The sequence below is a fragment of the Carassius gibelio genome, chromosome A1 (assembly GCF_023724105.1).
Source record: "Carassius gibelio isolate Cgi1373 ecotype wild population from Czech Republic chromosome A1, carGib1.2-hapl.c, whole genome shotgun sequence".
Taxonomy (NCBI): domain Eukaryota; kingdom Metazoa; phylum Chordata; class Actinopteri; order Cypriniformes; family Cyprinidae; genus Carassius; species Carassius gibelio.
This window is the reverse complement of record NC_068371.1, coordinates 35,947,850-35,960,991: the sequence shown is the minus strand read 5'-3', so window position 1 is coordinate 35,960,991 and position 13,142 is coordinate 35,947,850. Positions and strand designations below refer to the sequence as shown.

The 13,142-nt window shown below is 38.9% G+C and overlaps 1 protein-coding gene across 1 annotated transcript in view; it reads right to left on the bottom strand.

Annotated features, from left to right (window-relative positions):
• LOC128019120 (F-box only protein 41-like) overlaps nt 1–12,593 on the bottom strand; it is a 38,586-nt gene extending 25,993 nt beyond the window's left edge. The window contains exons 1-2 of the mRNA XM_052605173.1: nt 12,525–12,593; nt 1,484–2,471 (exon numbers count right to left, since the gene is read on the bottom strand). Coding sequence (XP_052461133.1) covers nt 1,484–2,202 — 719 coding nt within the window. The 5' untranslated portion in view covers nt 2,203–2,471; nt 12,525–12,593. The remainder of the gene's footprint in view (nt 1–1,483; nt 2,472–12,524) is intronic.
• Nucleotides 12,594–13,142: the final 549 nt, after the last annotated feature.

The following is a 13,142-nucleotide window of genomic DNA, read 5'->3' as shown; positions in this document are numbered from 1 at the left end:
GGAGAAACACAGATCAGATGGGATATGAGACGCTAACAAGATCGAGGTGACAGTGAGAGGGAATAAAACGAGAGAATAGAGGAAGAGTATTGAGGGTCAAAAAGCAGAGAGGTGAGAGAGGTAAAAGAGAAATGAGGCCTCTTTCTTTCTACCTGCCAGCAGTGCGTGACCAGTTTCTCAAGAAAACTCTAATCCACAGGCAGCTACAAATCAATCACAGCGGGTGTATATTTAAGATGAAGTCCTGCTGAGAATATCCCCCACAGCATATGAGTCTCTTTACTCCGACCACTCCAAAACCTCAATTCCGTATTGTAGTATATCAAATGAAAATCATTTTGGGAGAGGTGATATTTTATTTTGAATGACTTTAACAAAGAATCAATTGAAAGCATTTTTCTACCTTTGTTCCCTATTCATTTTTGACAACCAAAATACCATTTGAAAGGTTTTATACTCAGTATTGTTAGAATTGTATACTTTAAAACTATTTGAAAACTGTCATTTGTAATTTTCTGACTTTTGGTCAGAAAGGAAATCAGATGTTGGGAAATTGAAAAGGCTTTGTGATATGCAACCTTTAAAACATAACATTTCATTGCATTCAAACTGCTTAGAAATCAAAGTTATAAGCTCATAACATCCAATGAAAGTTTTCCAATGGACTCCATTTATTACTTTCTCTCAGGGTGGCAGTGAATCTTATCATAATAACCTCAACATCAACACATATTTGTGACTCAGCAGGAGCTGCTACAGAGAAACAATACTGCAAGGAAGCTGGTGCCATTGCTATTATAACTGTGGAGTGGACTGGTGAAAGACACTGGCAATTAAATGCAATGGCCCGTAGGGTGTAGGGTAGTTTATCAACTCTTAGGCAAAGGCAGTAAAAACATCTGCAGATCCCAGGTGCACAAGCCTTCAGGAAACGGCATTAAGGGATTGTCCATAAAAAATGTCAAATTCTGCCATCGTTTGCTCACCCTCATGAAAAACCTTTATAACTTTTTTCTGCAGAACACAAAAGAAGATATTTCGAAATGTGTTAAAAGATGATTTGGTGACCAATAACATGGACGCTCAAAATAATTTCCTTTGGGTTGAGTAAATGAGGACAGAATTTTGTTCTGCATTATTCTGCATTCAGCTAAGCTATAGAAATGTACAAACCTTTGTCACGCCAATAAAGCACACTAAACTGAAACAACCACGAAGATGGAAAGCCTGCAACAGAGCAGTCTTGTTTAAATGCCTTGTCTAAATGAGGCTATGGACCCATGGAACTGTCGAAAACAATTTCTGTCTGCTACACAAAGCAACCTGTGTTGGAGAACCCTAGAGTGAATCAAGCCTTTGAGCAAAAACAGCAAGGTTCAAGCAGTCAAGAACATTTCTCATTATTTCTTCAATCAAACGCCACTTTTTCCTCATTCTAAGGGGTGGTCTGGTCATGCAACAAGGTGGGATGCCTTTAACTTACTGTTGTTTGTGTGAGAGCTCCTGCTCCTTGTTAACAAGATCCTGCTTAAGGCTGGCCAGCATCTCCACAGACACGTCAACTTGCCGCGAAAGCTCTGTGGCCTTGTCCTCCAGGTCTTGCTTCTCCTGACTGAGTCTCTCACTCTCCAGCGTTGCCTTTTCCAGCTCCAAGCTTTTCCTCTCCAGCTCCGCCTGCAGACGGCCAACACGCGCTGCGATCTTCTGCTCCACCTCCTCCGACAACTTCTCGAGCCTTTCGTCTAGCTCGAGCCTCTCAAACGCTCGCGCTTTCAACCGAGCCAGACCCTCTTCATAAGCTGCCTCCACCGCACTAGCAGCCACATTAGCGGCCACCGCCACAGCGTTGTTCCCTGTGGAGGACAAGGCGTCGCCAGAGCTCATGGCTGTCTTCACCAGGATCTCGCCCAAAGGAAACTCCACATTGGGCAGGTAGCATGCAGTAGACGAAGGCGCAAGCCTGAGCTCTTCACCGGGACAGGGCAGTTCGCGGTATGGAAAACGGGATTCGGCAGTGAGGGCTCCGTCTGCCACTAGGGGGAGCAGTGCAGCGGCATCGCATACGCTGTTGGACTTTGACAGCACATACAGGGTCTCGTAGGTGTGGTTGTACTCCAGATGGGCGCGCAGAGAGGACAGACTTCGAAAGCGCTTGTGTTCCCCACAGCGAGGACAACGGTACGGCAGGTCCAAAGAGGCCATTCCACGCTCCCGTGGATGCCAGGATGGAGCAATCTGCTCAAGCCACCAAGCGCTGCCAAGAGCAGGCAGGGACAGCGGCCGGGGACCAAAGAGGACCACTCATCTCAGACGCGCTAGGTTTGCTACGGGCTGAGCAAGGTACAGGGGATCACCACACATGCTCCTTCTGAGTCACAAGTTCTTGATTTAGATCTTCAATAAGGTCTTGACTGCAGTTAGGTCTATTTCTGGCACTTAATCTGTTTTCCTCAGAGTCCAAACCTTTTGTCCTAGAGAGAAAAGACACACAAAATGAACAAATATTAATACATACAGTACAGGGTATCAGCAGGTATCAACATTTCTGATTTATTAAGACCTTCCAAAAATATTTTAAGAGTGGCTCATCACTTCTATCGGCTTTTATGCAAAGACACAAAATCACCCTGCTCAACAGATATTTGCAAACTAACCAAATTGACCTTTTTTTTTTTTAATGGCTTTAAATAAACTATAGCAGTCCTTAGCCATTATAATTTTTGTAGAACTATTTGCTCCAATGATGAAAGAAAAACACAATCCAGGTAAAAGGAAAATGGATTATGGTGATCAAAAGAGAGAATGAGGTCAAATTTACCATCACTCCCTCAGCAGCTGTTAAATTAATGAATTTAATAAACTTTTAGAGTTTTTGAAATTTGCCATTTAGTATATAGTGCCTTATGTGAGTGTACTTTATTACATTTAAAGGTGGATATATTTATAGTAATTAAAAGTTATTTCTTGAATGTGCAGGTGTGAAATGTATATTAATAATATGTATATTATATGCTCTTATTTGTATTTGTGCATTGCAGTATGCTGCAATATATATAATAAATCCATGGGTTAAATAAATCTGCACCAATCACTAATTTTGTCAATTCAAACAACTTTCCACTAGTCCGCATGCATGAACTAGCATCATGGAAGTTAATGAAAATGTGCAATGATAAAACAACCTCAGGACAGTCTAAAGCACAAGTTGAGAAGGAAAGTCGACTAATCTCTGTCTGAGTGGTTTCAGCCTCTATGAGAATAGACTCGCATGGAGCCGATTTACCTGAATATGCATTTCTATGCCACACTTCAAGGTGATTGCTCAACGTAATGTTTAGCAATAGTTCAAGGAGCAGTCTAAATAATACTGCAAAGGAGGCATCTATTGTGTGAAATCATCGGTAGTAGGTCATGTGGTATGATAGTTCATCTACCTATTTCCAAAGAGACACTTCATCAACATAAAACAAGTCAAAATGTGTAATTAATCCACATTAGTGTTCCTCAGTCTTCTATACTGTTTCAATTCCCACCCTTTTCATTGCCACAGTACTGCAAACACTGCAGATAAGAATGAGCATGAAACTGAAATGATGAGTATTTATCCTGCACACATGATCCTGGAATGAATTTCAGCCTGAGGTTAAAGTGAAAGAGCAAGTCATATTCATTCAACTGGGGATTAGACGAGCACAATTCCCCAAAATTAATCCAAGATATACTGAATCAAATTATCTGCCATAGCAGGTCAAGCACAGTGCATTTAACAAGCAATATTATAGAGTAGAAGGGCAACCACTAAATTGTCCAGCAGTCTTGGCTCCAGAAGTTTATTCTGTTCGTGTTCTGAATAGAATTTCTTCATTAATTCTTTTTAATCCTGGAGCAAAACCAATCAACTGACAGATGAATCACAAAATACATTTGATTCCCAGTACTGAGAAAAGAATAAAAGACAAACATTCATGCACTTATAAAGGTATGAACGAGCGGTCATTCATAATCTAAGGAAACAAATCGCCAGTGATACTGTGCAAAACATAAAAAATTAATAATAATTAAAAATGTAAATAAAAAAAATAATACGTCATGCAAATATGTCATATATAAATATACACTACCATTGAAAAGTTTGGAATCAGTAAGCTTTAAATAAAATAAATTAATACTTTTAATCAGCAAGGATGCATTAAAAAAGTGTCAGTAAAGACTTCTACATTGTTACAAAAATATTAAGCAGCACAAGTGTTTTCAACATTGATAATAATAAGAAATGTTTCTTGAATAGTCTCTAATCATCCTATCTGAAGGATTTCTGAAGGATCATGTGACACTGAACACTGTAGTAAAAACTGCTGAAAATTCAGCTTTAACAACAAAAATGACAAATCTGGCTGCCGTTGTTCAGTATTGCCATATTGGTTTTAGAATTATCAGCTAGTCAGTTTAGGAGACATGCTAAACCTGCTTAAACCAGTTAAGACCAGTAAACCACCTTAAGCAGGTTTACATTGTTAATATAGAATTACTGTATGTGACCTTTGCAAGAAGTGCTTAGTCTGAGGTAATAAATAGTGTGATTTCACAAAATTTTGAATTGGCTTGGCTGGACTACATCTCACGGTTTAAAAAGTGAAAGAGGGAAAACAAATCTGACAACACGCTTAAACAATCATGTCAAAACCTATACCGCATGCGCTGTCCTTTGCTCATCAAATCTCCCACACGGTACAACACATCGTCTCTTTCTCTGAGGGCCCTTGCTGATTTAAGAGCATCATCATTATATCATCTATTGTGACACACATTCGAAAGAGAGGAAACACGTGAGAATCTGTGCAATCAGATTCATTATGTGGATGTCTTCATATGTCATTCTGTCAGGAGTGCACATCATTATAGGCACTTGTCCCTATTGTGCCACAAATGATCTCTGTCTGGGTTTGTCTCTCGTGATAAGCTCCTTCCTCCTCAGCTGAGGAGACAGAGAATACCTTGTCATTACTAATGGGGCTTGAAGACTCTCTCGTCTCAGATCTGTAATGGGACAACAAAAGACTTTTGATTAAGGCCTTCTTCATCAACAGTAAAAACATAACTAAAACCATTAGAGGGTTCTTTTAACCGCAGCCATTTAAGCCTAGCAAACAGCCCGGTGCTATCAGAGGCTATGAAAGAGTGGCTGCTTTGACGCTACATCACGATCAACATTCCTGCAATCAGCTCTGACCTTGATGACAGAGAGAGGCGTTTGAGTCTCACAGACAAACTGCTGCTTCCAAGATGGAGGTTCGCTGTTGCCACGGATACAAGCTTAGAATGTAATGCACAGTAATAAATGGATACAAACAAGCCAGCCAGTAATGATGAATCATCAGAAAGAGGCAACACGGAGAGGAGGATGGGGCGGATAAATCAAAGAATGCAGGATGAATGTTGGAATGGATCGAGAAGAGAGTTAATGACAATGGACTGGAGCGATGCAGGGAACTCCAAGAGAAGATGATATTATGAATTAAAAATTATGAATATTGTGAATAAATAAATAAAGATTATGATTGTAATAGGAATATATTGGTTATTGGCTGATTATTATTTTTTTCATTTATTAAAATGTAATCCTAGATTTTTATTTTTAGATTGCCTTTGCCATCATCTAATGCTCACTTAAGGGTACAATTTGTAAGATATTTGCAGTAAAATATCCAGAAAACACTAGGCTAGTGTTATATATTTTTGTCCAGCTGATTACTAGCAATATCTTTAATGTTTTCAACTACTTTTAAATCATTAGAAAATTCCCCTTCTAAACCGTGACACTGGGCAGTGCAGTCGTCTGTCAATGACGTTAGTTTCCCTTTGTTACCGCCTTTACTGACGTGGAAACCAAATGACAATAGTTTCGCGGAACAAATGCGGAAGTAGCTTCGCGACAAAACAGATGCAGATCTAGCTTGTGTTTTACTCAACAGTTGAGTTGTTTTGATTCGTATCTTTGCAGAAAACGTATGCTATTATAACAATCAACAAGATTAGTATTATTGGGCATACACGCCAAACGTGGGGCATCGCATCTGATCCATAGTCTGATTGCGTCTTTGCATTGACTTTGTGTGTAATCTACTCGCGCAAATCTTTGAACTCCCATTAAATTCATGATTTATCTTTCCGTCTGATTGATGGCCATCAGCGGTTGGGTAGAAGACAACAAATCCCATCATTCCACACTCCTTCTTAGCGTCAACAAACCACGCAATTGTTATGGTTTTGGTAGTACTCCCTCTAGTGGCAGGTCCTACAACCTGTACCTTTAAAGGGATCGTTCAAGAAACGATTGTGTTATTGTGAGAAATCACACAAATGACAATGCCTTATTTTTAGTGATCTTATTAGCTGTGATTTTATTATGTCACTTTAGCTTTCAACATGGATGGGGGAAAACATTGTATTGCATTGTTCCTGGTTAGGAAACGGTGTTAACATTTTACTGAAAGATTCATACATATGCGAATTGCATGTGTCCACGTCATTGTGTTTTATTATAACAGGTCATGGTGAGCAACGTTATCTGTATTTCTTGACACATCAGTGCATTACATAATTTTTATCATGACATTTGAATTCTATTCATGGAATAGAAAGAGGCTTTGTACAAGCTGAATGCTGCCATTTTATCCATTGAGTCAACACATTGACATTTATATACATTTTTAAGTCTAGGAAAATGAACTGAAGTCATATTATTATAAGCCTACATATGATTAAGCCAAGATTTTGACTGATCCTTATTACCTATATATACAATGCATAATTAAGTACCATGCATAATACCATTTGAAAGTGAAAAGTGAAAGTGAAGTGACATTCAGCCAAGTATGGTGACCCATACTCAGAATTTGTGCTCTGCATTTAACCCATCCGAAATGCACACACACAGAGCAGTGAACACACACACACACTGTGAGCACACACCCGGAGCAGTGGGCAGCCATTTATGCTGCGGCGCCCGGGGAGCAGTTGGGGGTTCGATGCCTTGCTCAAGGGCACCTCAGTCGTGGTATTGAAGGTGGAGAGAGAGCTATTCATGCACTCCCCCCACCCACAATTCCGTCCGGCCCGAGACTAGAACCCACAACCCTTCGATTGGGAGTCCAACCCTCTAACCATTAGGCCACGACTTTCACCTTCATGTATAAACAAGTCTTAAGCCAGAAAGACTGCTCTCAAAATGCTATTGATTCCTAATACCATTCATTCTTGTTTCTGGAACTAGTGGTTTCTCCTCAGTGAGTAACACTGGAAATGCTAGCATGATCACACAATGTCCCATTTAAAAGTAGCATCCAGAATAGCTCAGCTCTTATAGTCCACTGTGTTGGAACACAAAAAAGTGACAACAAGCAAACAACCAATGATACTTTTACAGAGTTCCACTAGCATATTAACATTCAATATATACATACTGTTATGCCTACGTATTCCTTGTTTTTTCATCAATAATTTAAAACACTAGCATAGTGGCGGTGCCATTTAGCTTAGCACCATTCATTCCTTAGGATCAAAACAGGGATAAATTTAGAAGCTACCAACCACTTCCATGTTTTCCTTATTTAAAGACTGTTACAAGAGTAGATATAGTGATATAATTTCAAAGGAATTAATGGTGCTAAGCTAAACACTAGCATAGTGGCACCACGTGCTACAGTGATTGAGTGTACGCACTGAGACAGGAGAGGTACGTGTCAACTTGTCTAAGTTAAGGGAAGAACATAGTGGAATATGGAAAAAACGGTGGCATTTTCCTTTTAGAGTTAAGGAATTATTTTTGGAAAAACTAAACATATGGACAAAAAAAAATCTATAACATTACTTCCGTCAAACTTCAATTTTTAAAGTAAACTCAGTATGCAAATTTAGTCCACAAATTAGACCTACACTCTCAGAAAAAAAGGTACAAAAGCTGTCACTGGGGCAGTACATTTACAAAGGGTACACTTTTGTACATTTTAGGTACTAATATGTATCTTTAGGGTACCAATATGGACTCTTTAGGTACAAAGTTGTGCCTTTTGAAAAAGGTACTGCCCCAGTGACAGCTTTTGTACCTTTTTTTTTCTGAGAGTGTACCTGAAAACCCAATTCACATAATACATATTTCATATTACATATTCATTGTCTTACTGTGTATAATGCATCGGTGCACATTAACCTAAAGATTTATCTTATTACATCAAAATCTAACAACTAGATCTGCCTCTGGAATGATTTTCTTGATGGCACTGAGCGCTCTTATATTTCTAATCAATCCAATCAATTCTCAAACGATAAAATCAAATTCTGCCTTATGGTTTTGTCACGTTAAATTGTGTTACACCCAAAAACACATTACAAAAGGGTCAGTGCATCTCAAGTTTCAAAATTTTTCAAAAGTCTGAAGCATCTTGACCATTTTTAATTTCCCTAATAAATTCGTACCTCTGGTACTAATGGTATTGCAAAAAAATAAAAAAATCCCACTGTCACATGGTTTAACCACATGTCAAAAACCACAATAAATGTTTGGATATTTATGGAAACCTCGATCTCATTCTTGGAACAAAACCAACTTCTGAGCACATATGACCTGCACTGGTAAAGGCATTGTGAATGCCATTTCATGCATAGACAAGAAGGTAAAAGACACTGTAGGAAAAGAACATGAAGGAGCCCAACCAGAAGAGCCAGCTGGCATAGCAGCAGAATCACAAGGACAAAGCTAATGCTTGTATGAAGCATGCAAACAATCCTCGTAGCTGCCGAAGCAAAATTAATTACAGTGAAGGCCAAGACTGCTCAGGGTGGTTGATTCCAAAAGTTGAAGCTCCACTGGTGAAAGACTCATCTGGCTCTTATTGATCCATGGGATTTCACTGAGCCAATTATCCCTCATTACCCACAGCTCATCACATGCCACTAGTCTGGGAAGACATCCCAATAAAACACAGACCCCTCTCACACTTCCCTTTCTGTACCACTAGCTAAAGCAGGCCAATCGATTTCACAGTTATGTTATTTTCCATACAGGTTAGCAAACATTCACATCCACTGAGTGCACTGTTTGCTGTAGTTCAGTTGCTGAAAAGGAGGCACACAGAAAAAAAACATTATTATTGTGTTAACAGATGCAATTAACAGACATAACTACTTCATTATCTCGCCTAGTGGTGCTTTACATTTTAACATTTGGGTTTAATCAACATCAGTAGCCTGTGGTCATTCCTCTGTGCACTTTAAACACATTTACACTTTTCTCTAAAGCACATAGATTTGATAGATTTTAACCCAGAAGCAAATTTGTGAAGCACAACTCACTGCCAACTGGGAACTCTCTGGAAAAACACTTTGTGCAGCTCTGCTAAAAAACTATAATTATTCCATCATTTTTTTCAGCAACCAAATTGATTAAACATAGTATAAAAGGGCATGCATAATACTAATTTCCTAACCCTGTTTACTAATATCTACACTCACCTAAAGAATTATTAGGAACCATACTAATACTGTGTTTGACCCCCTTTCGCCTTCAGAACTGCCTTAATTCTACGTGGCATTGATTCAACAAGGTGCTGAGAGCATTCTTTAGAAATGTTGGCCCATATTGGATAGCATCTTGCAGTTGATGGAGATTTGTGGGATACACATCCAGGGCACGAAGCTCCCGTTCCACCACATCCCAAAGATGCTGTATTGGGTTGAGATCTGGTGACTGTGGGGGCCATTTTAATACAGTGAACCCATTGTCATGTTCAAGAAACCAATTTGAAATGATTCGAGCTTTGTGACATGCTGCATTATCCTGCTGGAAGTAGCCATCAGAGGATGGGTACATGGTGGTCATAAAGGCATGGACATGGTCAGAAACAATGCTCAGGTAGGCCGTGGATTTAAACGATGCCCAATTGGCACTAAGGGGCCTAAAGTGTGCCAAAGAAACATCCCCCACACCATTATATCACCACCACCACCAGCCTGCACAGTGATAACAAGGCACGATGGATCCATGTTCTCATTCTGTTTACGCCAAATTTTGACTCTACCATCTGAATGTCTCAACAGAAATCGAGACTCATCAGATAAGGAAACATTTTTCCAGTCTTCAACTGTCCAATTTTGGTGAGCTCGTGCAAATTGTAGCCTCTTTTTCCTATTTGTAGTGGAGATGAGTGGTACCCGGTGGGGTCTTCTGCTTTTGTAGCCCATCCGCCTCAAGGTTGTGCGTGTTGTGTCCAGTATCTGTAACTGAGCATATTGTGAAATACTCAGACCGGCCCATCTGGCACCAACAACCATGCCACACTCAAAATTGCTTAAATCACCTTTCTTTCCCATTCTGACATTCAATTTGTAGTTCAGGAGATTGTCTTGACCAGGACCACACCCCTAAATGCCTTGAAGCAACTGCCATGTGATTGGTTGATTAGATAATTCCATTAATGAGAAATTGAACAGGTGTTCCTAATAATCCTTTAGGTGAGTTTATTTCAAATGATCTGATCACATGTGGTCAGCCCTAACATCTGTAATCTGGGTCCAAAATGTGTTGTGATCTGATGATCAGTGAAATGCTTGTGAACTCATTGTATTTGAAGTGTAAATGTTAATGCATCACAGTCAGTCTGAACAATTGCCTACTCACCTGTCAAATAATCATTGCACTACAATAATGTTTTAAACTTTGTCTAGGGCTAACTGTGTCACTTTTTTTTCACTTTCACTTTTACTTTCTTTGTCACTATGGATACGTCCAAAGGTTTGTATGACAAAAGATTTTATAATATGAAATTATATGATTAAGTCTTTTTTTTTTTCAACTTTTATGTTACAGGACTTAAAGCACACAAGGTCAACAATAACCACCAAAAGGCTCCCTGAACCCCTGTCAAAACACTACTTATTATAGTCTTCAATAGTCTTACATATGATGAAAAGGTCTTATCGTGCAAATTTCTTTTTTTTTTTTTTTGCAAAGTTGTTACACATTTCCTTGACCAAACACATGAAATCTGAGAAAACAGAACTTTACACAGGCGATAAACAAACCAGCCCTGAGCATACTTAAGATCAATAGCAGATCAGGCAGGGGACCACCAACTTCTGAATAACAGTATGCCACATTGTCATTTTTCATTGAGTCTTATTATCATCATGTTATGCAAAAGAAAGTGGCAACATTGATAACCTTAGACTTCTTTACAATAATTAGAGAAATTACATCTACATTGGCTGTCAATTGATTTTCTTTACAGTAAATTTTAATTGGTCAAAATAAGTGCAACATATCGCTTTGACCAATATTTTAACAATATTCACAATTTTATACTTGGTTATTGGTTCTTTAATATTGGGTTTACTGATAAAGACCACCAATTGCTCAAAGTCTAAAAAACTGTAAAAGAAATTAAAGATTTATACAGGTACAGTCCGAAACAAAGATGAGAGATCAACAACCAACTTTGCATTAATAGTATTATTATAGACTGCAGTTTTTAATGTAGTCTATCAAATAGTTATTATTGTAGATAGATATTATTAGAAGCAAAAAAATAAAATAAATAACAATTTAAAAATCACATCTAAATAGTAGTTTTTGGACATTTACACAAAATAATCTGTTTTGTTTTTTTATGATAAGCATCAGTTGGATTTAAAAAATACATTTTAAATTTTAGTGGTCTGATATTTTCTTTTTATATATATATTTATCTCAGTGTAGGCTAGTTATGACAATCTTAAACCTTTAAATGTAAGTATTCATAAGCTGTCGGATGCCTTGGAACGGATCTGAGGAAAAACAATAAAATAAAATAAAAATAAAATAAGTGTTGCTAAACTGATTCAATACTTTTAACGGTCCACACAATCTGGAATCATCCAGACAAGAAAAAGGCCGGCGACATCATGGCCATGTTTACGCAGGCAGCTAAAAACGCTGTCTAGTTAGGCAGCTCACTAGGTTTTGAGACACAACCTATCATTTCACACGGGATCTCTCCCTAAATAATCAGGATTGTGCTCCGTGTCACTGACAGCTGATGCGGTCGTGGGCAAACATGTCATGTATGATAAGGGTGGAGGCACTAAATAATCAGAAATGGAGCTCATGCTCTCACTCAATCTCTTGGGTCCGTGGATGTGAGAAATTATACCGCATACGTCTCTACCGCTTTTCCTACTAACTATGGAGATGCCACAATTTATGACAAATAATAATAATGCCAAACGCAATTTAAGCATATCGGTCATGGGCATATATCTGGAGGTATGTTACCTCGCAGCAAAATCGTGCCCGACGGCGCAATCACGGTTCAACAGATTTTCACCGTTTTTCTCCAATAACGTAGGCGAGTCGCGGTACAAACCCGTCTCCTCGAGCCCTTTACATGACCGCAGCTTTCTAATATCAGCAAATCCGATGACTAGAAACGCGCATTTCCCATTGTCACCGTCCAAACCTTGTTACATGTGTCAGAAAGTATGCCTCTCACCTCGCAGATCTGTGCCCATTTTCCGCCCGTGCCCAGCAGCCGCTCCGGCAGGATGACGTCACGAGCGCTACTCTCTGCAGCAGTAGACGAGCGCGAGCGCGAACACGCGTCGCGTCGCGTAGCGCAGGGCAATAAAAAAGGGGCGTGTGTGACGCTCAACGCAACAAGCAGAACACAAGCCCTACTTGTCCAGCTTGTAGTCGGGATTTTATGAAAGGTGGTTTTTTAGCAGCGTATTTTGATGATTATAAGCATTTATTGTGGATCGGTTTAATGATGAAGGTACGCCACACAGTGTAGGCTACATTTTTCAAACTTTTTAATGCCAACAATTACTTAAATTTAAAAGCAGTTGCAGTTTATTGTATATAAATATAAAATGTGATGTAGCTAATAAAGACACATTTAAATAGCCTACTGTCGCTGTACTAACATTTTACTAGCCTATAAAATGGTACCTTATTTAAATATTATCTTATGTAATTTCCATTCAATGGGTCAAGCCATCTTCCTATTTTTCTTTTCTTTTTTCGCCTTGGACAAATTGGTAAATACTAGAAAATTAGGGGAAAAAAAATCCTTTCTAAACCCGGTCGGACATATTAAAGATTTTTTTTT